Source organism: Formica exsecta, unplaced genomic scaffold, assembly GCF_003651465.1.
Source record: "Formica exsecta isolate Colony F162 unplaced genomic scaffold, ASM365146v1 scaffold235, whole genome shotgun sequence".
NCBI classification, from domain to species: domain Eukaryota; kingdom Metazoa; phylum Arthropoda; class Insecta; order Hymenoptera; family Formicidae; genus Formica; species Formica exsecta.
Window position 1 is genome coordinate 892,922 of NW_021849633.1, and position 26,825 is coordinate 919,746.

Here is a 26,825-nt window from a genome sequence, read left to right on the forward strand (position 1 = left end):
CAAATACGGTTAACATTGCAAAGAAATGGTTTTAATGTTAACAAAATTAAGGATTTTATATTTATATATATATAATATATAATATCCGAGACTCTCTCAGAAAAAATATAATTCTAAAAAATAAAAATATAAAATTCAAAAATTGAAGTTTTGCTTTAAGCGGACAAAGTAAAATTTGTTCCCTGCAAATCAATATAACACTAAAATCAATTATAAGCAGGATACATTATCCTTTTTCAAAAACTTGGTCACCTTACCCTAAACGCGCCGATGGAAAATTATAATAAAATCTGTGAGGCAGCAGTGACACTCACTGGGGCGTGTGCCTTGGTGGTGCGGGGTGGTGATGGTGGTAGGGATAGTACTGGTAGTGATGGTGTTGCACTCCTTGCCATACCTCGGAGCCCGCTTCTCCGTGCCCGCCATGACCTGGATGAGAATGCGTGTAACCAATGGTGCTGGCGGCTGCCGCGGCGGCAACTGCAGCCGCTTGATACTGAGACGTGGTCACCGGGTACTGTTGATGTTGTTGCGGCTGATGATGATGTTGCTGCTGTTGTTGTTGCTGCTGAGATTGTTGCGTTTTATTATTTCTTGGCGGGCTCGACGCGGTCACTTGTTGATCCGTAGGTGAGGTTTGCCGCCATTTGCAATCTCCATTCATGGAATTCATCTCCGCCAACGATTTGAGCGGATCGCCAGTGGCGTTGGTCGAGTGCGTGGAAGAATGAGTCGAGTGTGGCGTCGGCGGACTGTAGCTGCCGTTGTTTCTGGGTGGTGTGCGCGATGGCGGCGCACCCCACATCAGCACAGTCTGCCGTGGCGCCTCGTTGCCGTACACCTCGGGCTTCACGTCCTCTATCTTCGGTGTCAGCATACCGTTGGCCGCGCCAGTCACCGGTGAGCTACCGGCGGAATTGCTGGATGATGCGCCACCTTCCAATGAATGCCTGCTTCCGGCGCGCACAACATTCATGTCAGTCGTCGCTGGATGCATCGTAGATGCGCTCGCCACCGGACTGGCAGCGTACGGCGAACCGCTGACGCTACCGGGGTGTCTCGTTTCCACGTAGCTATATTTGGGCGATTCGTTACTGCCCAGTTGCTGGCAGTAGAGCTTCTCTTCTGTCTTGCTAGTTAGCTGATGAGTCTCGTATGTGGGCAACGATACGTCAATGAAACCATTGTACGTAGTGCCGGTGTGATACTCTGGATAATATGAGCTCAACGGCCTATATTGGAATAGATTCTCTGTTGCAGCCGTGAGATACCTATGTGAGAAAATAGTAATATAAATTTCTTTACCATTTTGTCTACATTATATTCGCTATTTTATGTCGCGGTTGATTTAGCAAATTAAATGCTTTATAATAAACTATCTAAATTAATTAAATTTTTCATAGTGGTTCGTCAAATTCTATAAATGTGTATCAGAATCGGTTCAAATCAACTTACCTGTTATCTAATGCAGTCGCTGGATAGAGAGTTTGATGATAGTTGCCCGTGTGGCCGATGTAAGTCGTCAAGGAAGGATCGGTACTAGCCGCCACTGCTGTGGGCGCGTACGGCGTCGGGTACATAGTGTTTAAATTGTAGGCCGCCGCAACTGCGGCTGCTGCGCTGGTGTCCGGCGCAAGATAATCCACGGACGCGACTGTGGGAGTTACCGGTGGCGAGACCGACGACTGAGCAGAGAGTTTGCTACGTTTGCTTCGGCATGTCGAAAGAAAGTCTCGCAGATGCGTCTTGTATCGTCTGTTCCCTCTCTGTGGTGCCGGCTGCGCCGGTAGCGTCGGCGTCATGACTGATCCTGTCAAACTGTCACTATCCGAGAAATAGCTATTGGTCAATCCGGCATCCAGATAGCTCACTTTGAAGTCCATCGTACGTTTGCCGAGCAAGTCTCGACCTTCTTCTTCCCTGAAATATAAAAAAATGTTAATTGCATAAATGCCTTTTATAGCTCCTTCGTCAACGCTAACGCTGAAACTTACATGAGAGGTCGATGAGTACTGAGTACAAAATCTGGTTTCGAGTTTTTGTAGACCAATCTAGAGCTAGTCTGTAGCCATTGCCATCCGCCATCCTTCGTTTGAAATCTGTAGGCTATCATACCCGATGCACCAGTTTTTAATACTGAAAAAACAAACATTAGATTAAAATCCTCTCAATATTCATTAATTATTTATTCCGTAAGATAATACAATAATGTGCTTTAGCCAAATCAAGCCAATCTTTGCAGGAGTAAAAATGAAGTATTAATACTATCAAGTTTATATAAAATAATTAGCAAGCTTGTATAATACTAACTTGCTTTCACATATTTTAATCGACAATAACAATGTCTTTAAAAAACTAATCTCTACTTTGTATTATGGAAAATATCATTTTTGCTGTGCACACAGACAGTTCCTATGATGTTTTAAAAACATAACTTACATTCCTGATGCGCACTAGCGACGTAGGCCAAGTCGTCGTAATGGACTAGATCGTAGCCACCGAGATTCGTTAGTTCCGCATCAGAATAACCTAACAGCATCTTTCCTCTCTGATCCATCGTCACGAGTGCGAGATCCAATTTGTGCTTGCTTTTGAACATCACTTCCTTCTGCGGCACTTCTAAGAGCGAAGGAGGCCCGAACGGTGTGCACAGGGCGAACAGGGCCAACGGCGGCTCTTCCGTCTTCCGGTTCTGGCCATGAAGTACTTTAACTCGGCCCCTGATGTCGAGACGCTGCAATAAACGATTCAGAAATTAAAATAGAAGTTATTTAAATAAAAAATAAATAATTTAGAGAATTAATAATCAAACATCATACAAGTTAATAAATATCGCACGTAAAATTGTGATTGATACAAAATGCAGCAAATATTAATCGGTTTATATTATAAATTTATTAATAATTATAGTTAATATTATAAATATGAATTTTAATTCTTTGATTTATATAACAATATTTCTCGCGCGTGATTCTTTTTAGAAATATATAAAATATTACACACTTCGCATATTACATCGAGTAATTCAAATTTGGTAACTCATTTAACTGAATAATATCTGTTACACTACACATTATAAACAAATATATGAATAAGACTCTTTATTTTTAAATAATTAATTAATATATACTTGATGATATATAAATTTATTAAATTAAATATTTAATTAACGTGAAGTTTATTAATATTATTATAAACAATTTCTCATTATATTATTATAAATATTTATTGTGTAAATTATTTCGCGCTACATTAATAGATATATTATGAGTATTATTGTACATTACATGTTCTCTTTGAAATGTTCCTTTCATAAGACACGTTTATCGAAAAATCTCCCTCACAATATCCGTTGATGGATGCGAGTGATAGATCTTGCCCGTGGCGTTGGAAACAGAATGTAGATCTGTCCGGCGAGGAGGAAAAAAAAACTAAAAAAAAAAGCACACGGTAGCTAGGATCCACGCGGTATATCCCGTCGCGAAGGATGCCGCCAAGGTTCCGGAGGCAAATCCTGAAGGAGGTGGCGGCGGATGAATCTCTTGCGCCGTAAACCCTCTTTTACGATTACAGTTTCATTTTCATAAACGTCAAAGCGGCGCCGTTTTTGCCAAACTCCCGAGCTTGGGTGCGGTGTTCGGAACCCTGACTCTCCTCTTTCTCTCTCTTTCTCGCTCTCGTCCTTGTCCTCTTTGCCAAGATAATACCGTCGTACTTTCTCTCTCTCTCTCTCTCTCTCTCTCTCTCTTTCTCTCTTTGACCGCGTCGTCGTGCTCGACATCGCGCATATACCTGTGCGCGCATCCGCGGTGTGTTTGCCGTAAGATAATTAGTGTTTTGCCGCGTCTCTCCGTACCTCGACCTCCCCCTCTTCCCCTTGCCCGATTTTTTCCTCCTCCTCCCCGGAGGGATGGAGAACCTGGTTTTGTTCGGGTCCTTGATTTATACCTTTTCTTGAACGCCATCGGGACAACGGTACCGACGATGGACAGCTCGGCCGTCCGGACGAATTATCGTTTCAATCTTCGCCGCGCTGTCACGGTTCATTGGCTGGGCCTATTATTATACACGTTCAGCTTTTGCGCGGGGAATAATGTCGGCCCTACGGCCCAGATTTAAGGCCGTTTTTACGTAAGCACTATTCGAAATTCCCCTAAGAATGTTCAGGAAATTTGTGAGAATGTTTTGCTGCGGTTAAAACTCCTATTTCACAGAGAGACGACACATTTTATCATATAAATGAAATGTCAAGTTATTATCGTCCGACAAAATTATGATTAAGAATTAGTTTTTTTATTATTGCGTAAAAATAATTTTTAATTGTAATTTATTGCGTGTATTAACGTATTTATTTAATTTCTCGCAAAATTAAGAAAAAAAATCGTTGATGTAAAGTTAACAACAACCTGATGTTATGCCTTCGCGACTTAGCTTCGATGGCAGGTCGAGAGGGTAAGTAGGAGACAACCCGGGAGGAAGGATCGGAGGAGGAGAGGTGAACGGCAAGATGGACGGAAAGAAAAGCAATTACACGAGAGCGGAGGAAACAGTGACGGCGGGGAAGAGTTCTCGTTCCTCTTCCCTTTACGACAGTGAAATTATTAATTACTGTTTTGTATGCCGGCACATCTCTTTTGTAACCGTGAAGAGACGTAAGGACCTAGCTTGGTCCTTATTCAAGACTACCCTTCTTCCTGGCACACACGTCATTTATTTGTAATTACCTCGCCGCAAAGATCTCGAGATCGTTTACGTGCTTTCACGAAGGAAAACGGAGTACCAAAATAGAATTAATTCCGATTACTCCGTAACACCTCTCGGTTTTCAGAGTAAATGTAAATATACTTTACATAAGTAAATTACATGTTAGTTTAATTATGCATATATTAGTTTGTATTAATATATTGATAATATAATTATTAATCCTTTAGTTATAACTAATTTGGAAAGCTAAGACAATCAAGTAAAAAGTCGACTTTAATCTTAATTAAGTAGAAAACTCTATTTAAATGTCAGGAATTAAAATAATATTGAAGAAAATGAGTTTTTTTTTATTAACAAAAAATTTGTTTTAAATTAATCGAAAAATTCTTTAGACAAACAAAACGAGAATAATAAAGTTTTGAGATATTTATATAAAATATATCTATAATATAGATTTAAAAGATTGTTTTCGTTAAATTCTGCGAATTAGAGATTAAAAATTAAAATACGTGAAAATCAAAATACGCACGAACAAGGCAATATAAGGGAATGCATATACGTACCAGAAAACCGGATGTATTGTCCAAAAGACAACGGAAGCGAACCGTGAAGCTGCGCTCGAGCAGGTGACAATGCTGGGGCGAGAGTGCGTCGTGCAACGGCAGGCTTGCACTTTCGGCAGGCAGGAAAGAATTCCACATTAATTGCCGCTGCAATTCCTCCCGGTCCTCGCTATGCACCAGTTCGTAGACACTCTGATGGACGATGTCCGACTAAAAAAAAAAAAAAAAAAAAAATAAATTCTCTTTTTTTTTCTCTGAAGAAAATTATTTAAATAATGGAGCCATAAAAAATTATGCATTTTTTTATTACCAACAAAATGTTTCTTTAAAATTCAATTAATGATATATCTTTTATTGCTGATGTATATATATATCAAGAAGAATGCCTAGGATTCACTTATTCGCGACATGCACTATAATAGAATTTTATTTTGTCCATACATAATTAACGCTCGTTTATTCGCAGTTTAGAGATACTGGTTATAAAAGGAGTTAATAACAGTGCTCAGCGTTCTTTACTTCGCGAGCACCTGGCATTCGCGTTTATCCAATCTAAGAATTCGTGCATACATTCTGTCGTGTGTCACGAACGTGCGCGAACCGAGCCATTATTTACGATTAGCTCTTCGACTACCGTTTTCTTCGCGTCAGACTCGGTCGCGCAATCTTATTTATGGTAATTTTATATAAGGACCACAATGCGTACAAGGATTGCAATGAACGATATTCAGAGTTGTCTAAACTCGAAACAGATCGGGACCGATATCAGCAATGCTTGTATTTGCTAAATACATTTGAGCCATTCCACGCCAAAATGATTTAGAGTCAAGGAAATGACTTTCGTGAATCTTATAATCACCTGGAGAAATATATTGCGGTATAAAATAAACTTACAAGATCAAAGGCTTGCGAAATTCGTAATATTTTCGTAAGAGTTTGCTCTCTTAAAGTATTTCTAATAATTAAATTTTAATTCTAATAATTATTTACTAATTAAAATATCGGGCGTTACTAAAAAGTAGCTTTAACTGTCCTCTACTTCAACAGCAGAGTGGCGCAGTGGAAGCGTGCTGGGCCCATAACCCAGAGGATGCACTATAATAGAATTTTATTTTGTCCATACATAATTAACGCTCGTTTATTCGCAGTTTAGAGATACTGGTTATAAAAGGAGTTAATAACAGTGCTCAGCGTTCTTTACTTCGCGAGCACCTGGCATTCGCGTTTATCCAATCTAAGAATTCGTGCATACATTCTGTCGTGTGTCACGAACGTGCGCGAACCGAGCCATTATTTACGATTAGCTCTTCGACTACCGTTTTCTTCGCGTCAGACTCGGTCGCGCAATCTTATTTATGGTAATTTTATATAAGGACCACAATGCGTACAAGGATTGCAATGAACGATATTCAGAGTTGTCTAAACTCGAAACAGATCGGGACCGATATCAGCAATGCTTGTATTTGCTAAATACATTTGAGCCATTCCACGCCAAAATGATTTAGAGTCAAGGAAATGACTTTCGTGAATCTTATAATCACCTGGAGAAATATATTGCGGTATAAAATAAACTTACAAGATCAAAGGCTTGCGAAATTCGTAATATTTTCGTAAGAGTTTGCTCTCTTAAAGTATTGACTTTATAAAATTGTTCGTAAAATGCTTTAAAAAAATATTTCTTTTTCTCCCTGTCTTTCTTAACAAATAAAATAAAATATAAATGCTGATGTAGATGATAAATAAAAAGTTCATCCTGATTTTACAATTAGTAATATAAATCATAATTTAAAAAATTTTTATAAACAGAAATTATATAATTAATTATTATATAATAATTATTAATATAAAGATATATTTTTTGTCTTTTTTTATAATATATATATCCTTAAAGATAAAGATATATTTTTTTGAATATAATGACGATAGATTCTTTCTAAATAAATTCTGACAAGCGTGAAAAAAATATTATTTATCATATAGAATTTTCGCATGAATTCACATAAATATTGCAAAAATCACTTGACATTTGTGTCACAATAAAAAGAGAATTTATTAATTTAGCAACCTATTAATTTATAAATTAATTCCGCTGCCAAAAACAAATTTATACCTGTCAAAAAAATGAAGATTAAAAATAATTTGTTCCTGTTTAACAAAATAATTTTGTCGACACAAAAATATTTCATTAACACAGTCTAGTAATAATTATCTGTTTAATTAATAAACTCTGTAGTATCGATGCTTTAGAACAGAAAACATCAAAGATTGTTAGAGTATCGTGAAAGCTCCGGAGTTTCGGACCCGAGATGGTATCGTCAGGATCCCCGGTCGAGACCGGGCGTTTCGCACCGCGTGGCGATCGATGCCGCAACGGAATTACATAACAATTTCGAGTGGGAAAACATGAGAAACGGCGGACACACGATCGATGCTCTCTCGTCGTCGTCGTCGTCATTGCTGTCGTCGTACCGGACGTATCGTCGCGCAACTTCTCGCTCGCAACCAGCAACAGCAACTCGCGACTAAACATGGAAGTCGTGAGATCGCGCCGTCGCTGATATACACCTAGGCACGAACAAACATAACACATAGTACACACTGGTTGTACGCGAGAGAGATACACGTGGGCGAGGGTACTCGCGGGTTGAAAACGTAGCTCGGAAGTCGTATCGTTCTCTCTGACCCGACGTGATTTATTATATTATTCGTCGAGCGCTCGCTCTCGGACTGATAGCCATGACCAGGTAATGGCCGAGAAGAGTAAGAGAGAGCGAGTCAATTCGATCTGTTTCCGAGAGAAAAAGAGAGAGTTCCCCCGCGTGCCGAGGGTTCAAACGTGAGAGAGGGGGAGGAGGGGGGGGGACACACGGTGGATGCGTGCATCGATTATCGGATTAAAAGTCACGCGCCGTTACACCTACCATTGGCTCTTATTGTTAGTTCGACCTGGCCGGAATCATCTCGGTCCTGTCTCAAGCGCAGTCTGATAGTGCGAAGTACGAGAGGTACTTGTATCTCTTTGAATATTTGTACGCAAGTACCTTTTTCAGTGAATACAATTTTTCTCTAGAAATATTTCTTGAGATGTATTTTACCTTTATATCTCTTAAAATGTGCAAAATTCCATCATGTGATGAAATTATTTTTTAATTCTCTCTTTTTCTTTATGATTATTTATATATCTAGCTATATTATTTATCTTTATGCTCCGAAAAATTATTAAAGCTAATATTGTGATTACTAAAGGGTAATAGCGAGTTATTTTAAGATGCACGTAGAGTGCATCAGATTTATATAATTTTTCCACGCGCGAATTAAATTCAATCAGGGTAGCGTAAAAAGTTGTATTTCTTTCGTGCTCATCGTAGTCTCGGCTCTACGTCGACTAGTCCGGATTAATTATGCGCGATAAAGTGCGTCGAACACGTGTAGGTACATGTGCCGTACGCGAGCTTACGTCGACGTCACGGCCGATCAGATATTTTCTGAAGTAATGCCACTCTGTACGTCGTACATCCCACATTCAACGATCAACGTCTCTTCCTGTTTTTGCCTTCGTGTCATTTTCAATGCTCATTGCGTCTAATATATGCAAGTCTCTTCTTCGCTCGAAAACTATTATCTATTACCTTTATCATAATAAATGATATATCCATGAAAAAAATGTATTTTTATAAAAATATATTTTATATTTATTTTTATCAATATTACTAAGATTACCGCAATAATAATTAAAATATAATTGATATGACGATATTATTACGATCAATTTGTGTGGAAATTCGATTAAATTGCTTTAAGTCAAATAATTATATATAAATAGTTACAGCTGATTAAACTCCACGTGTATTACTTGATATGCCTTGCAAATTCAAATATCGATTATACATAATTGCCGAGATAGAAAGGTTTAGGAAATATTTGATACAATGCCGAGCGCGCAATTTTATCACGGGACGTTCCCCGCCAATCGTAAAACTACGAATCTCAATAAATATAGCGAGAGAGAAGGAAGGGGGTTCCGATGAAACCCCCGCAGGTAAGCGGGAGAGATAAAAGTCCCTGACTCGCCGTGGGATCCGATGAATTCGAGCGCGAAATATTTCCCCTCTTTTTCTCCGTCCTCTTCTTCTCTCTCTAGTCGCAATATCCCCGCTGCGATCGCGAGAGCCGCTCTAATTTTAATTAAGAATTATATACGATTTTCGTGATAATCACCGTCCGTACCTCACCCTGGACGTACAGTGGACATCGTGTAATTGCTCGACCGCATTCTCCCTTCGTTCCCGCCACACGACACACCGGTATATGTATATCGGGACAACGACGAGAATAAACCCGCTTGTAATTCTCATTGATGCACGATGCGGTAGATTATTCTTGCACCCTACTAAAATAACCCGTTTATATCATCGTTGCTCAGCAAATTTTATCATATGACGTAATCCTTTCACGAATGATTATTTATTAAAAGAAAGAATCTGAATTTTTTATTTCTAATTCTCTCTTTACCTTAAAGTTAACTTTGAGAATTTTTAAATAAATATATAAAATTAATTATCAATTTAAAATAATATTATAGATATTAGATCTTTAAAAAATAAATGAAATTAATCAATCAATTACCCTACGAAACAGTTGAGAATTAAAATAAAAGGAATTATTGCTATGTAAAACATAATTCTTTATCTTAATTTCTCAAAAAAATAAATAGTGTGCGTTTTCGAGCTATAAGCGTTAGAAATATCTGAAAATTAAATAATATTTAAAAAATGTAACTAGATAACAATATCATATTCCTCCTTTAATTTTGACCAGCACACCTTCGATTTGTGTGAGGTTTAAATAGCGAAATATTTAATAAAAAATATATAAAAACTTCGCTATACAAACAATTTATTTGGAAGAGTATGTAGCAATGCATTTTCGTCACGCAACTGTAATAAAAGTAATCTCGTGCTTTATGATTGTATCGTATAAATCCTCCATGTTTACCGTGCGGTATATATTATAATCGGAATGAATAACCAATTCGTTGTTTTTTATTGCGCTATTGTTCATTGATTGCCGTTATTACCCTGTCCGATCCGCTATTTAGTAGAGAGTATAGTAAAGTTTTCTAGGATACACGTTGTGTTTTGCATAACGTGGTCGAGGTCAGCCGGTGTATTTTTAACCCCTAACTATATGGTACGCTTCGTCGGTTGCGCGCTGTTACATTTCGATTCAACGGAACGTCTCACTAGAGATACTTTAATGATCTCGCCATCATCTCTCCTGCTAACTCGTAATAAAAATAACCGAATGCGCATTCGCCGACGTTATCTGGAAAACGCACAATAATACGGAATAATATCCCCATCTTAAAATCGTCGGTCGATAGAGGCGAGCCAAAGTGTAAATTGCACTTAACGCCACCGCGAGACTTATAAACGGTCCGCAATTACATCTTACGCTGTAATAGTTTGTCGTCACGTACCTACGCATAATAGGCCTCCAATCTGGACGATCGCTCCCGTTAAGTGGCCTAATCGCAAATTATATTTTAATCGCCGGTCGATAGCGAAGCAGCCTGGATCGCGACTTGACGAGGATATAATTGCACGCTCACGTGCTCGTGCTTCTTACGCAAATTATAATCGGTGTGTGTCAAACGTCTCCGATGAAGGCCCCAAGGAACTCCGAGATTCGTATCACAAGAATAATCAATGTAATTCCACCCCACCTCCCAACCTCTTCGCCTTTTAATGCCATTATATTTTCTTGGAAGCGCGTTTCAACGAATTACAAAAGTCTCCCCGTTACTAATACGCATATTAAATTGTTCTCCAACACGATGATCATCTTACTGTTCCTCACTCTATTGTTTCGCGGCGCGTTATGGTAAAGGTAAACGTAATTCTCACGTGCTAATATAATTGCTCGTCCGTTCGAATGGTTTTCAACGAAATGTACAGCGCTTCCTGTTTGAGACATCAAGGATATGTATTAATAACTATGAGATGCCTTTTGGGGGGGAGTTGATATCATTCAACATTTTATATAAATGGCATTTGTATTTTGTGCCGATAAATTGTGACGGTTCCAATTGATATTATCATGACTTTTATAGTGCTTCATCATTTATATTAAATTTTAATAATTTTCTTTTCTCCCTCTCTCTCTTTTCTAAGAAAATATTTTATTTATTCAATAGATAAATATCAAAATGTGTGTATTATTAAAATTAAAAGAATTTCATGCAAATACCGCATTTTACATGTTTGATCGATAATCTCTTTCGCGTTATTATTTTATCAGATTTGCACAACAAGTTGTATAATATATGAAAAGTTAATCGATTCAGCAGTGGATATACAATATTATTTTCGTGAAATATTAGCAAAATATTGACAAATTACAAAAATCTTTCTAATAAACTTAGTTAAGTTGAACATTTTCACGCACAATTTGCCAATTCAGTATTACGAGTTGCAAAATGTAGCTATCGAAGCGTAATAAATTATGTGGTGCCGTTACTGATTAGATTTATTGTTTACGTTTCAATTGAACCTACTCGATAATGCTATAAAAGATTTAATACCTTTTTCTCATTTAAAATTTAATTACTTGTATAACAATATATTAAGATCTGATCTTATATAGCCAAAGCATTGTGCATATATTGTATACTGTCAGTGTTTAATTTTTCATTCAATACTTTTGCGCGATTTGTATGCGAAATAATTATAAAGTTTTGAAATCACAGAAACTAAAGTAAAATATCATGAATATCGTTATAACTATGATTTAAATAAATAATGACAATTTCTACTCTTATTGATAAAAGAAATAGCAAATGTATTTTTAAAATAAAATTTTAAATTTAGTCAGAATTGGAAATTATGCAAATTTCTCTAAATTTATGATATTATGCAGGATAAAACAACTTCGGGATATAATGACTTAACAAGAATATGCTTTTTAATTCACATATGTAATTTTATTGCATAATTAGCTTTCAAAATTACGCTAATTAAGACCTCGACCTATAGCAGTTGAAGTCTATGGAAATCTAGTACTATGCTTTGCATATAAAATAAGCCGCCTTTTTGTACTGAGAATTATTCGTATACTTTAATAGCCCTAATACAAACATGCACACAAAACGGAACGAATAATTTTAAGAGATTGCATTTTTAATTGCACTCGTATATATAATTCCTTAACTGTAATTATTCAACATTAAAAGAGATATTTCTTCTTTATTTATATAACATCTACGATTCAATGCAAATACGAGACTTTGGATTCAGATTGCAACGAAATTTGCATCGATTGTATTGATCAATAACTATACTTTTTTTTTTTTTGTTCATGAATACAAATGAAGCGACCATCTTTCCGAACATTTATGCAAACTCATCTCGCATTTTTAATCAATTAATTACAGTACCAGTTTGATGTCATCCGCGCACGAGACAGCTTCTCCGCTTCGTCCATCGTCTTCTCACTCTTTCTCTCTCTCCATCTCTCGTTCTCCCTACACCCAAGTATCGTTCATCTCTTTTTCCCGTCTTTTTTCCGTGCTCACCAGGCCCGAGAAAGGCCAGTCACCGACGGGCGGCGGCCACGATCCGGTAAGGCCCGTCCGTATAACGTTTGTTACCATTGCTCGTTTAAATAATCTCGAAACATGTATCCGCGGGGTTGCGGGACGCGGGCGAGAAAAATAGAGAGAGAGAGAGAGAGAGAGAGAGGGAGAGCAAGGCTCGCGCTCGCGCGCAGTCACGGATGGCTTTACGATCGGCCCTCGTCGTTAATTAAGAGCTTGTAATTATTTAGTGGTGGACGTTAGCGCACCCCCGCCGGCATCGGCGCGGCCCGACCCCCCTCCCTCCATTCGTCCGAAGAGAGACTTGATTTACATTCCTGCGAAGAATGTGCGTCGGCCTCGCCTTCCTTCGCTCTATTTTCTTTTTCTACTCGCAACACCCCCGCGCCCCCGCCACCCGTTTCTTCGCAAGATTCACCCGCTGTATCCCTCTCGGTCGCTCCTTCTTTCCGTCTACGGGCCCCGCTCTCTCGGATCATTCTCGTTTTTCATCTCGTCCCTTGAACCCACTCGTTATTTCACAAACATACGAGAGATCTGACTGTCGCATCGCGTCGCGTTGATGACATGATTCGAGCGAAATCGACGAAACTTTGAATGAAAGCGTTTCGATGAAAAATGCTTGATGTCAGTTAAAGTACGAATGAAAGAGTTGATTTCTATTTTCGAAGAAATCTTTTATTTATGTAAAATAATTTTCTGTAATATATTTATCGCAAATTCTATTTCTCTTGGAGAAAATTTAAGAGTGATTCATTTCATTAAACATATTTTTCCCTTAATCTGGATTCAAGATTCTTAATTTTCGAAATTTATATGGAAATTTTTGTTCGATAATATGAATGCAAAAAATAAGAACACCGGGCACCAACGGGTACCAACACGTGACAGATGATGTACGAGCTTCTTGAGATGCATGTACCAATCGATTTACTATCATCAAGGTTTTCATATTTTTCCGAAGAATATTATATATCGATTAAGAGAGAAAACATGATGTTTATTATTAATTATATGTATGTGTTACTCTATCAATGGTCTTCAGACACGGATAATTATATAAAAATTATTTTCACAAATGAATCAAATTAAAAGTTTTCGAGAATAAATATCTAGTATATTTTATGTATAACATAGGCGTTTTACATTGCAATTTTGACATTTTTTACGAGATAATTTTTTTATTTGATATTTAATTATAACATAAATTATTAAAAAATAATAAAAGTCTCTGCGAAACTTAATTATCGATATAGCTGAATGTTGGATTAGTTATTTAAACGTTAGTGGAGCATAACGTGATATCGAGTTAAAAACACAGCATCAATTGTGACACATACCGTATTTGTAATTATGAATCATTTGCATTTTTTAATAAACAGTATGTAAATGTGCAGTTTTTGTACGGGTTTCGCGACGGAAATCTCTTTGCTGTTGTTCGTTTCATATTTCTGTAATATTGTAACGAGTGCGAATTGAACGTGTATTTCTACCTTTGCTTTTGCAATTGCTTCAGAGATAAAATTCCAACGTAATGACAAAATTAGCAGATGTTCTCTCTCCTGTATACATATAATTGTAAAAAAAACATTAACGCAACCGGATAGAAAGGTGTCTCATTTAATGATTTCTCGTGAGGTTCTGTAACCGCGTGTTTCCGGCAATATGTAGCGTGAAATGTATATATATATATACTCTTACATATCTGATGCAAGACACAATTCGAAAAAATAATAAAATGAATTCAGAAACTCGCGTGTCAAACATGATACTCGATGCAATTAACTGTTGACTATCAGTCTTTATATTTGATATAATTGAGCAATTGCATGGAAATGTTAGAAATAAAATAATTATAATAGCAAACGAGAGAGATTTGTATAATAACAGTAATAGACAATAATGTATCTCCGAAACATTCAACAAAATATAAATAAAACAATCTCATTTTAAAATAAATACATTAAAATCCCTATGCATTGAATGGTGGTATAACCGTATTATATTAAGATGAAAAGAAAGAGATAACACATGTAAAAAGAGTATAAAAAATAAGTAAATTATATTCAATACGTGGGAAACAAGAGGAGAATTAATTAATAGCTCGAGCATTAAAAAAAGGGATAAAAATCCTTCGTTGCTTGCCCGATTAAGGCCCGGATTTGTGAACAGATTTTGACTTTGCGAAAAAGAGGGAAAGGGAGAGAGAGGACGTCGCACGGAGACCTCGAATTATCGATCGTACGCGTCGTGATAAACGAGCGGGGAGGCCGCGTCACGAGGAGGGCATCGCGCTCGCTCACTCTCGTCGAACTTGAGAATCGTTCTCGCGATATTTCAATGTCAGCGGAGGCAGGTACCGAGGGCACCGTACCCCCGGTGGTGGTACATCCGGGCACCGCGCGCGCGAGCGCGAATAAATCCGGCCGGACACACCGGGCCGGGGACCCCAAGAGATGGAAACACGATTCGGTCCGTGCGATCAAAGGACCCGCTACAAATTGAAACAAATCAGCCGGGTAATATTAATTAATCCGCAGCCGTGCATTAATAATTCTCTTCCTCTGGCACTCCACTATCGCGACTATAATCGTATCGTATATCCCTTGACGTTCCGACGTTTTGCGCGAAAACTGATATATACAGAAACGGATATAGTGATTTGCGTATCCCGAGTTTAATCAGAGTTTAATTCGTGACGTAATCGCTTAATATTTTTTGATTTTTTTTGCTTGATATTTTTTATTAAAAAATCTTGGCAATATTATCAAAATTAAAAATACAAATAACATCTAACGCTAGAAAAATAAAATATATGACGTCACGAGTCAAAGATTAGCTATTTATCATGAAGATAAGAAGCTTTAGTTTTATATGAAAAAATAATCACCCTCTAATTAAAATGCAATATATTGAAGATAATTATTTATTTTTACGAATTTTTATATGTATATAGAATAAGAAAACATTCCAGATTCCAAGAGCTTTCTTTTAATGTCTGAATAACTAATATTTAAAGAATGTGCAGTGAATTAAAAACCTTTATTATATTTACGACAATCATGTAAAATGTGCGCGTATATTCGAATCTCAGCACACTCGCATTTTCACTTATACAAATACGCGGCCTCGAAGTTGAGCTCTCAATTACAGCCGGAGAATTATGAAGCTGCGCTGGTGCAGCGGTTTGGCCAACTCGGGCCCCCTCTCGGATCCCCTCCGCGCGCTTCTTTGTAATCCCTCTATATTATTCCTCTCGGGCCCCGCGCGCGCCAGCGCGCACAAACACATACGAGCCGAGAAAAGGGGTGAAAGGCGAGAGTGCTCCGGGGCAGCCCGATTGTGTCTTCATTAACGACTATTAATTGTCAAAATGTGCCACATAATTCAGTTCGCTCTCTCGATCGGTTCGCGCGCCCACCGTATATATTTAAAGCTAACGCGCTCAATTGATTCTTGTGTGGAACGAATGGGGAAGGGGGGAAGGAAACAGGGCCCCGGGGCCCCCTAACCCCTCGGTGAATCATTCGCGATATCTACGGGCGTACACTTGCGCCCGGCGCGGCGCCGAGACACCGCCGACGCTCGTTCCGAACCGTGGCTCGTCGGACGCGGGTAATTGCTAATGGGTAATTAATTCCGGGATAAAGACGGGGCGACTCGGCTCTTGACCCTTCGACGCAGGTACGCCACGATTCTCACGGGAGACGCCGGCGGATGGCTAACTTGGAAACGACGGCTACGAAGGAAACAACGAAGGAAAGATGTCGAATCTACTGTGCTTTATAATCTGTTAAGAGTTAGATAGCGCAAAAGTAAAAATGAGAGGCAAAAGAAGAAATTAAATAATTCGTAATAAATAAATCAATAGGGATACAATTTTAAAAATTATGGACTCCTAAATACAAACTTTTCCTATACGTGTAGAGTCTCAATTTTTGCACTTATTTACTGTGCTTTACAGCGGGTAAACTGTTAAGAGTGATGGCGCAAAAGTAAAAATGAGAGGCAAAAGAAGAAATTAAATAATTCGTAATAAATAACGCAATAGGGATACAATTTAAAAAATTATGGACTCCTAAATACAAACTTTTGCTATACGAGTAGAGTCTCAATTTTTGCAATTATCTACTGTGCTTTACAGCGGGTAATCTGTTAAGAGTGATAATGCAAGAAGTAAAAGTGAGAGGCAAAAGAAAAGAAAGAATTAAATAATTCGTAATAAATAAATCAATAGGGATACAATTTAAAAAATTATGGACTAAATATTCCTAAATACAAATTTTAAACACTCAAAAAAGTGGTATTGCAACTACAGCAAAAATTTTCTGGGTGCGCAAAATTAACTGAGGTACATAAATGATTAGCAAATACTGTGATATCGCATATGTTTCGCATTTAATCAATCTAAGTGACAGAGACAGAATTTATATCTGAACTGTTTGTGAAATTTAGAAAGAATGTTTTTCTGTGGCGCCTATCCATGTTAAGGCCAATCATACTTGTTATACGGTTTGGCTGTGGTACACAGAAAAGATTAGCGGCAAGAAACAAATGAATATATAATCCTCACGTCTAATATATTTGTATAACGCGCCCAATCTATCTAGCTCTTTTAAACAATTTCTCTCAATTTTTCGATGTTGCAGTTATAATTGGCAGTTATATTTCTCACAAAGATCGTTCTAGCTGTAGTATCGAAACTCATGTTTATCCAATGCAGTGATTAACATTTGGCAATGGGACCTAAATTTTCTACAAGATATTATTAGAATATTGCTGCTATAAATTCTATATGTAACAGACAATATTCTAACAGATACAAAAAATAGCGATAAATTTTTGTTGTGACACCTAGAAATCTACCTATATCAGCAAAACATTTTTTTGAGTGAATAAGTGCGATATCTCAATATTTGCAATTATTTTTATTCACAAAAAATTAAAGATCGTAACAATAGAATATTCTATCTGCTTAGATCGCATTCTGTTACAGACTGGAATATTAATGAAGGTTTCTCCTATTTCAATGCGCCTGTAACATTTTTAATTCTCCAAATTTGTCTAACATTTTCGCGCGTTGCTAATGATACCGATCAATTATTCATCCTCCTCGTCCTTGTTGTGGTAATTATCTTTTTCTTTTAAGCAATTTCACATATGATCGATAGTAATTTGCTTTGCTGAGATGCCGGTTTGACGCGCGGCAGCTTTATTACGTCTACCGCTACGCCAAAATATTACGCACGATAATGTAAATGACGACAAGATTTATTCGTGTCCACGGAGCGAGATTTACGAGAAAATGACTGTTCGAGTACCTGCGGAACACGCGCGTCACACGACAGAAGGTAACATATTGCCGTCGACGTACCATGTGCAATTTTTTGTCGGCGCTCGTTGCCTTTCTACCGTCTCCTTCATCCTCATATCATCACGGAAGCGTCGCCTGTGATCCGCCGAGAGATTACGCGCAAAAGTACGAGCATGCTCCCTTTCGGAGTCACGTAAGTCGCGATCTTTTAATACCTCAAACGCTAACGAGAATTTGCGGACGCACGATTTCCCGCGTTCTGTATACACGTCTTTTATTTAATTATCACCCATTCTTTCGCGGGCATAGTCTATGCTATTTATATTTTCATATCTTTTTTCTTTTATGGAATAATCCGAAATTGATTTTTATCAATTATATACTGATTATTTTTAGATATTTTATTCAAATATAAATAAAAAAAAAAAAAATCTCATTAATATTATTTTTAATAATTAAATAATCACTGATCGATCTTCTAAGTTTTATTATTAAGAAACAAATTTCTATTGGAATAAACGAGTTTATTATTGAATAGTAAAGCAATATTTAATTTTAAACTGCACATTATATGCGAAATATTGATCTTAATAGCTGATCCAATGATGCTATTTACTTACTTCAATCATTCATATCAATGTTGCTTAATTATTTTTGAACCACCCGCGATTACGCGTGTGCCTTTGTGCCACGTATAATTTGGATATCATGCGAAATAATTCATCATTACGCGTGACACGTGCGTTTCAACTCCTCTCGGGTCCTAAATCACGCGGACGACATTTCACGCGTCTAACGACAATTAATACGCGATCGTTGTTACAGATACGTAAACGAGGTAATGGCGAGATATAACTCACTGTCGTTCCCTGTCGGCTGTCGCTAAGACTCGTTATCATTAGAGAAAAATAATTTTTCATAGAATCTACGGCAAACGACGCCGACGAATCATGAAGGAGATTTAGTGTAGCATCCCCGGAGTACCATTATTATTTACCTTTTAAATTACATCTTTACCGAGCCTCTAACAGACGCGCAAGCGTATTAGACTACCTGATGGATTTCATCTCGTACATGATTCTGCTTATGCAAATTATATATATTGCCGTCGGGCAATTGCATCATGAACAGAGCAATCCGTTATTGCTTTATTACTATCATTATTATTTATATTTAATATCCTTATGACGCATTGTAATTAAGCCTGTCATCTCGGCGAGATTAATACCCAACGCGCCAAACTGCATTTTACACCAGTTATAATTGACGTTTGTGTTTTGCAATATTGAATTTACCGTAGTAATTATTTCTCAGAGAAAAAAAAAACACAAAAATTATATCCTTTTAAAATTAAGAAAGAGAAAGAGAAAGAAAGAAAGAAATAACTATAATATTGTACATTTTAATATCAAATTTCAAAAATGCTGTTCGTTATCTTAGATTACATTATTCAACGAACCTATATCGCGAAGAAATAATTAGAATCGAGATCTCAAAGTAAATATGAAATAACACGCTGGCGAAGCGGTTTACCCCCCCGAGAGAGAGAGAGAGAGAGAGAGCGCCTTACTTCCACCGACTCAAGGTTTGCTTTCCCTCCGTCTTTTTCTCCCCCTTCGCTTTCTCGCGGGGCGATAAGCACCTTGTGACCTTTCAGTTAAGTTATTACTTTTATCCGGACGCGGTTCACGGGGCATAAAGGCTCGTTGAGCATCGAATCGACTTTATCAGTCCAATTAAACCGCTGCCGACAATCGCGAAACCGCGCCTCGATGCTTCGAAAGAGCTCCCTCCCTCCAGACGGTTTGTGTGTGTCAGCGAGCTTTTTTTTATATTTCTCGCGTGAGATATGGAACTAAAAGAGTCGGCGCGAGACCGCACAAGACCGCTCGTGAATTACATTGTGGGTCGACGCTGTCATTACGCGCTTTTTCCTTCGTCACCGGGGCGATACATAGATCGCCCGAGGGGCGGGATGGCGGTTGTGACCTGAGGAGGGGGAGGTCTTGAACCGAGTTTTCGCGAGCGCGGGTTTACGGGGCCGTGTAATCGCGTCGTCCGAAACGTATACCGTCGCGATTACGTCGACTCAGATGCGGTCATCGAGTCATGCGAAATCATCGCCGGCCGCTGCGCGTCGCGTGCTTTACGGTTGAGCGGACGAGGATTGCGACCGGGATTTTTCCTCGCCGAGAGATCGCGGATGGATGAGTGCACGGACTCGAATATATAAGGTAACGGGAGAGAATGAGATATTAATATTTTCGGCGTACATATTTTAAATATAAAATTCAATTTAAAATATCCTATCCTTTATTCTGACATTACATTGAAGTTTTCAATTTTAAACCGCGTTGTTCTTTTCGCATCCTGGAATTTAAAACTGATTAATCGCGATTTGATTAAAGAAGATTCTTTTTTATTTTATGATTGTTAATAAAAATTTTTTTTTGCTATGAGTGCTACAAAAATATTCTTGCTGAAATTAATTTGACAATATTCATTAATATTTCGATTAATTATGAATAATGTAATCTTTAAAAAGAGACGGAATAATTTAAGGATCGAGTGAACAAATCAATAATTATAGATTATTGTTAGATTATTGCTTAAAGATAATCATGTCGCATTCGAGAGGGTGCTTTCCCTAACGTTACCATGTAAAACGCCTTCTTACAACGCATCTGATGAATGCGTTCTTAAGTTCGCGTGCATTCACTCGCGTTCCTAACATCTCGAGCATCTGCACCAAGTCCGCGGTGGATTATTTTCATTACGGATACAGATGAATGATTTTTGTAACGAGGTGAGATGCATTCTGGATCACGAATAATGAATAGAAAATATTTATCAGATGTTATCAAAAGATGTAATAATAATACGAATCAATTTTTAATCCTGTAATATATTATGTATATTTGAAAGATGTTATTTTAGAGAGAAACAAGAGATGCATCTCAAAATAAATTAAATTTATGTCGCAAGATAAATGTTACTAAATATGTGCAAAAAGAGAAAAAGAATGGATGCTATTAATCACATAAAGAAATTTTGTAATGTCATCTTTGTCATTCTAAGCAATTCTTTCCACAAAAGATAATAAGCGAGATTCGTCCAGAAATATGACTCTACAAAATTAAAATAATAGTGATACAAAATATTCGAAATCATGATTCGAGTGAAAGAAAAAAAAGAGGATACTAGATTCGGATAAAAAAAAAAAAATCCTAACAAGACGCCTATCTATCTCGAATGCAGCTCATGCGAAGTCATCGTCTCTATTTTTCTCAATACATATATCGTATATACAACATATACGGTATACCGTTGCGTGCATTGTTACGTCTCAATGGATACTTGCACGAAGTTGGCGTAATAATTCGAGCTTGTTAAAGAATACGAATCAAGAAGGGCCCTTCAATACAATTTATAACACGTACTCCGTAAGGTTCGTTTACGCGCGAAGAAAGGTGCGAGATGCTATCGCGAGATGCTATCGGAAAATCTGCGTCACAAAATAAGAAACGCGTAAAACACACGAGCGCGCGTGAATAAATCAATATTTCATCACGGAACTTGAACAACCAGTGTCACTCTGTGAAAGTAGAAAGATAAATGTATCTTATCATGCGACGTTCCTCTCTCTTTTCTTTTTTTTTTCAGGTCAAAGTATATATTAGCTTCGGTTTTAAATATAAAATGAATTCATGATTTTCAAGATAAAGATTTAGATATGAATAAAAAATAAATATATAAAGCATGTTATATATAAATTGATATAAAATAAGATATATGTACTCGGCAAATTATATTTCTTTTTGTTTTTAAATATTCATTTTGTTTAATTAATTCTTAGCAATTTTATTCATGTGAAATACGTTTGTATTCTAATAAATATTTAAATAATAAATATTCGCTTTTGCACGTGTTTTACACCACCAAGTTTCTGACAAAAATTGATTATCAAGGATATTGTGATAATTCAATATGTACGATAATGGTGTTAAGTAGCAAATAAAAAAATTAATTTGTATGAAATTTATATATAGTAAATCTTTGTTTAAATATTAATATATAAAATAATTCGTACATCAGATCTTCTATTTATACGCGGAAAATGACGATAATATTCGCGTTGCGTATTTTTTTTCCCACAATCGCATTCCCGCAGTTCTGCAAGAACCCGATTCGACTTCCGTCATTCCCAGCGAAACCGGGGCGGATGATTTCCGTCGGTGATTTCGAACGCACACATACATACGCGAGGGGATATTTAGGAGGAAATCTAGAACGCTCGTATATAACAAACCACTTTTCTTCGTTCCTTTTTTTTTTTTTTTGTTGTCTCGGATATGCGGTCATCGAGTCAGAAAATCATCGTCCGCTATTTTCTGCAATTCATACCCGACGCGTTCGCGTGCGCCCCGTATAGAGAGTCATCGGCTCGGGAAATCATCATCCGTCATTTTTTACAATGTATGCACATTGCGCTCGCGTGCGTGCCCGAGTATATATACCTATCTACCTACCCACCGAGGGGGCTCGAGTGACGGTATTATGCCGGGTGGTCGAGCACCTATCCCCCGTATATAGATAGATGGATGATTCTTTAATGCGCTTTCGCGTCGACGACCAGCGATATAACGCCCTCAGAGATTGCCAGTTTTCCCGAAACGGACAATGTAATATACGTCGTATTTTTCAACCTTAGAATTAAAATTAAAAAACTAAATTTTATATTAAAAATATTTTATCAAAGATTTATTTATTTATTAAATATTTATAGAAAAAAAAAAAAAAACAAATAGAGTTTCACACAAGTTAAAAATTACCTTTCAAGATCATATGAATATTACATCAATATAAATTGATGTCAATTAATCTCTCAAGTTTGAATGCATATTTATCTGTAAATTGTTTATTATTTTTGTTGGCATCGACACTTTGGTGCAAAGCTACACAGAAACACGGCAATTCTCGTGATCAATTCGGCATCCAAGTGATTCCGTGAGCTCGAGAAATTTGGAGAATCTGCCGACACGTCTCTCCCGATGCGTCATCAAATCGAGCGGGACTCGAATGGGCTGATCGAACGCGACGGACGTTCCTCGCCGACATGTATCGGAATATAGCGCGAAATCGGTTTCCACCACATTGTGTACACAATGCTCTCGCGTGGAACCAATAGCCCGCGCCGGCACTGTGGTTACACACGGCCGCTTTATCATTAAGGGGGAGACCTCCAAGAGAACGGAGGTATCGTCCAAGAGTATCCAAATGATCGTGCGCGGGAACACCGTCGGTAGCAATCGAATGTGCAACAGTGTGGATCGCAATTAGATTCGGTCTGCGTGGCGAAGAATCGGGATCGGTATTCCGTAGTTCCCACATTCGTGAAACGATCTTTGCACGATCGTCGCGAATAAAATCGCCGAGATTACGTCGCCTTTAATGAGCCTCGGCCCAGCCTCCGCACGATTTTTCGGTGTCATAATTAATTAAGAGTCGTATCGAAATTCGTATATCTCGCTTCTCCGATATAGTTCACTATCCGATCTGTACTTTAGGATACTCGTGTACATGCAAATCCGCGACGATATGCAACTCGAATTCCGTTCGCGATAAATTAGGATAATAGAAATTGAGATAATCGAAACCTGGCCGTGTTTAAATGACATCGAATTCAAAGAAAAAAATGTTTCAATATAAGACACGATTCTCAAATCATTTTAAAGAAACTAGGCAATCATATTTGTCGGAAATAAATTTTTTTTAGGGGGGGAAAATTTATTACAAAAAATAAATAAATAAATTCCCCCCCCAAAAGACTTCATTTTCGACAAATACGATTGCCTAGTCCCCTTAATAACTTCATTTACATTTTTATTTGCATTCATGAATATTTTATACACAAACTGTCACAGACAGTTCATGATAAAAAATAAATCGATATATGAAATTTCCATTTATAAATTATCAGAAATAAGAATGTTTTACGAGAATAAATCGAGATCTTTTTATTCAAGCATCTCGGACAGATTTGTGTAAGCCATGATAAGTAACGGCGATGCATGTTGCACGATTGCGTCGATGACCTACCTACTGTTACTACTGAAAAATGTATGTCGGCCGTCAGTCCTAGCGAAAGGGTACATTGTCTCGTGAAAGGGATGACGCTCGGACAAACGTGACACGTACGATGAACTTGACGGCGCTGGCGTGACTGCCGCGTGTCGGGTGTGGATACACGGTGACTGAAGATAAACTCTAACAAGGGTGAACTATACGTCTAGAATTACCTCGTAATAAAAGGCAGCCGAGGGGCAAACGTATTCTGTGTCTACAAGTATTATGGATCTACAAGTACGTCACCGACTGCGCTTTTAAAAGCCACGTAAATGATTCTTTAAAACGTCGTCCAGATTTATTGACAATGATTTGTTGTTTCATGTGCGTAGAATTCTGATATATTCTAACAGCGAAATATTTTTCGAAAAATATTTAGATTATTAACGATCTAACGATTTTAATAATAATGTTGTTTATAAAACTCAATATTTTAATTATAATTATTTAATAGCTGTTTCGCACTAAAAGTATTACGTAGTTTGCGAGAGTATAGATATAAATTTTACACATTGTATAATATTTTCATATCTGCTACAGTAATAATACACCTACTGCATTTTAAATATAAAAATATAAAAATTTTATAATATCTTATATTTCTTTTTTTATCATAATAATAGCAGCTTAACTGGTTTAATTATAAATTTAAACATACCTGATGGAAGCCTAGGTAACTCTCTATGCTGTGGGTAGCGAAAAACACTTCCCCGTCGCAAGTCAATATTAGCAGGAACCCGTTCAGTGCCTGAAACAGAAAATTGATTCACTAATTAAATTAAATATAATTGTTCGTAATTATATTAGTAAATATTATAAATGAATAAAATATAGTAAATATTATAAATGAAAAAAAATATTAATATAACATACGCACACATATAATTCCTATCATTACAGATAACTGTGATATTTGCATTAATATTAATATAATAATCGATGCTCTCAATCGTCTATTAATCGTCAGTTAAATAAAACACGTCCGTGAAATATCCGGAATTGATCATAATCGGAAACCGAAAGACTGCTCCGTTTTTGCGCCGGGGCAAAGTTCAAGAGGCTAATTCGTGGCGTGTTAAGTTAAGAGCACCGCAAAATATAGGTTTAGACGTAGTTAGACGTACATGTGGAGTATACCCTGCGAGAATAGAGCGGCGGCACGAGAACGAAAGGGTACGTTGCCTTTTCGAAAGCAAAGGCCTAGCGTTTTGCGGCGGCATCGCGCGAAAACGTTCCCTGGAAAGTTTTCTCATTTGTCCGCGGACTCGATACCCGGTAAATACCAAACGAGCTCGCAATTCGAGTGTGTTTACCTCGATGCCCAAAATATCTGTTATCTGATTATCGCACTGAGCTACGCCTTCCTCGAAAAAGAGAAACATGCTCTCACACATTACACGTTATTCAACTGATAAATATTATCAGTAAAAGTCATAAATATTAAAATCGAGAGACTTATCTATCGATAACAATAAATATGTAAGAATGAATATAAAAAAATAGACGTGAAAATGCTAAAAATAAATATATTAAATTTATTTGCGTTTATTAAATAAAAAAAAAAAATATAGAAATATAAAAAATATGTTACTAAAATATTATTAATATTAAAATATCAAAATATTATTATATTATAAATAAATTATTACTAAATTATAAAATATACAAGTCGCGATTAATAGACAAATATCTTGTAAAAAGAAACCTGTTTTATATATAATCTCTATGAAATACTCGGGATTCAATAATTACAGTAATGTTAACGGAATTTTATGAAAAAAAAAGCGAATTTTGGGGAGCAAATGAATCTTGAGAATAAAGGATACATATACGGAGGGTGGATGCACATGCCGATAAGAATAATTCAAGGACGTAATCCGACGTGGCGCACACGATTAAGCTTTCCGAAATACACAGGCAATTTCGAGCCGCCACGCGAGAATAGCGCGCCGGCACGAAAACGGAAGGGTGCGTTGCCTTTCGGAAAGCGGCGAGGGCGGTTGAGCGTTGTTTCTCTCTGCTGGAAACGCGCTCTGAAAACTGCCCCGGGAAAGTTTTCCCATTTATCGGCGGTCCCGATACCGGCAAATACCAAACGAATTCTCTCTCCCTCTCTGTCTCTCTCTCTCTCTCTCGCAACAAACGAATGCGCACCGCGCATCGAAGAGCCGAAAATATCCGTCCCAGTTTTAACCCAGTCTTCAGCCCCGACGCGGCTATATATCGGTCGGGGAAGCAGGGTGGAAACCATTTAAAGCCTCCGTCCGCTCCACCGCTTTCTCTGCGAGCTAAATGTGTATTGTTTTGTTTTATTTCGCAGTGGCAGTGCCAGGCACGCTAAATCGGGAACTTATTGTTGCGAAATATGGCGAGCTCGCGCTGAAATCGAAATGTGAAAAAGAAAATACGGCTTGTACATCAATGCGAGAGTTTTTTATTTAATTTCTTCGATGGATTTTTTAAAACAGAGATTTTACGAGAGATATAATTACGAAGGCTGTATAAAATTAAAAATTAGCAAGTA

At 37.4% G+C, this 26,825-nt stretch overlaps 1 protein-coding gene across 1 annotated transcript; it reads right to left on the bottom strand.

Moving 5' to 3' along the window:
• Positions 1 to 310: 310 nt before the first annotated feature.
• On the bottom strand, positions 311 to 25,052 carry LOC115235804 (aryl hydrocarbon receptor protein 1). The gene is made up of 6 exons (XM_029807804.1): positions 24,960 to 25,052; positions 5,268 to 5,477; positions 2,440 to 2,734; positions 1,995 to 2,136; positions 1,456 to 1,920; positions 311 to 1,271 (listed from the first exon to the last, which is right to left on the bottom strand). The coding sequence occupies exons 2-6, from the start codon at positions 5,403 to 5,405 to the stop codon at positions 311 to 313; spliced, it is 2,001 nt and encodes a 666-aa protein (XP_029663664.1). The 5' UTR covers positions 5,406 to 5,477; positions 24,960 to 25,052.
• Between the last annotated feature and the right edge of the window lie 1,773 nt (positions 25,053 to 26,825).

Coding starts and splice junctions, on each gene's coding strand:
- LOC115235804 (XM_029807804.1), bottom strand. CDS start 5,405: ATGTGGAATTCTTTCCTGCCTGCCGAAAGTGCAAGCCTGCCGTTGCAC. Junction 2,735..5,267: donor ACAATACATCCGGTTTTCTG/GTACGTATATGC, acceptor CGTTTATTGCAG/CGTCTCGACATCAGGGGCCG. Junction 1,272..1,455: donor GCGACTGCATTAGATAACAG/GTAAGTTGATTT, acceptor TTTCTCACATAG/GTATCTCACGGCTGCAACAG.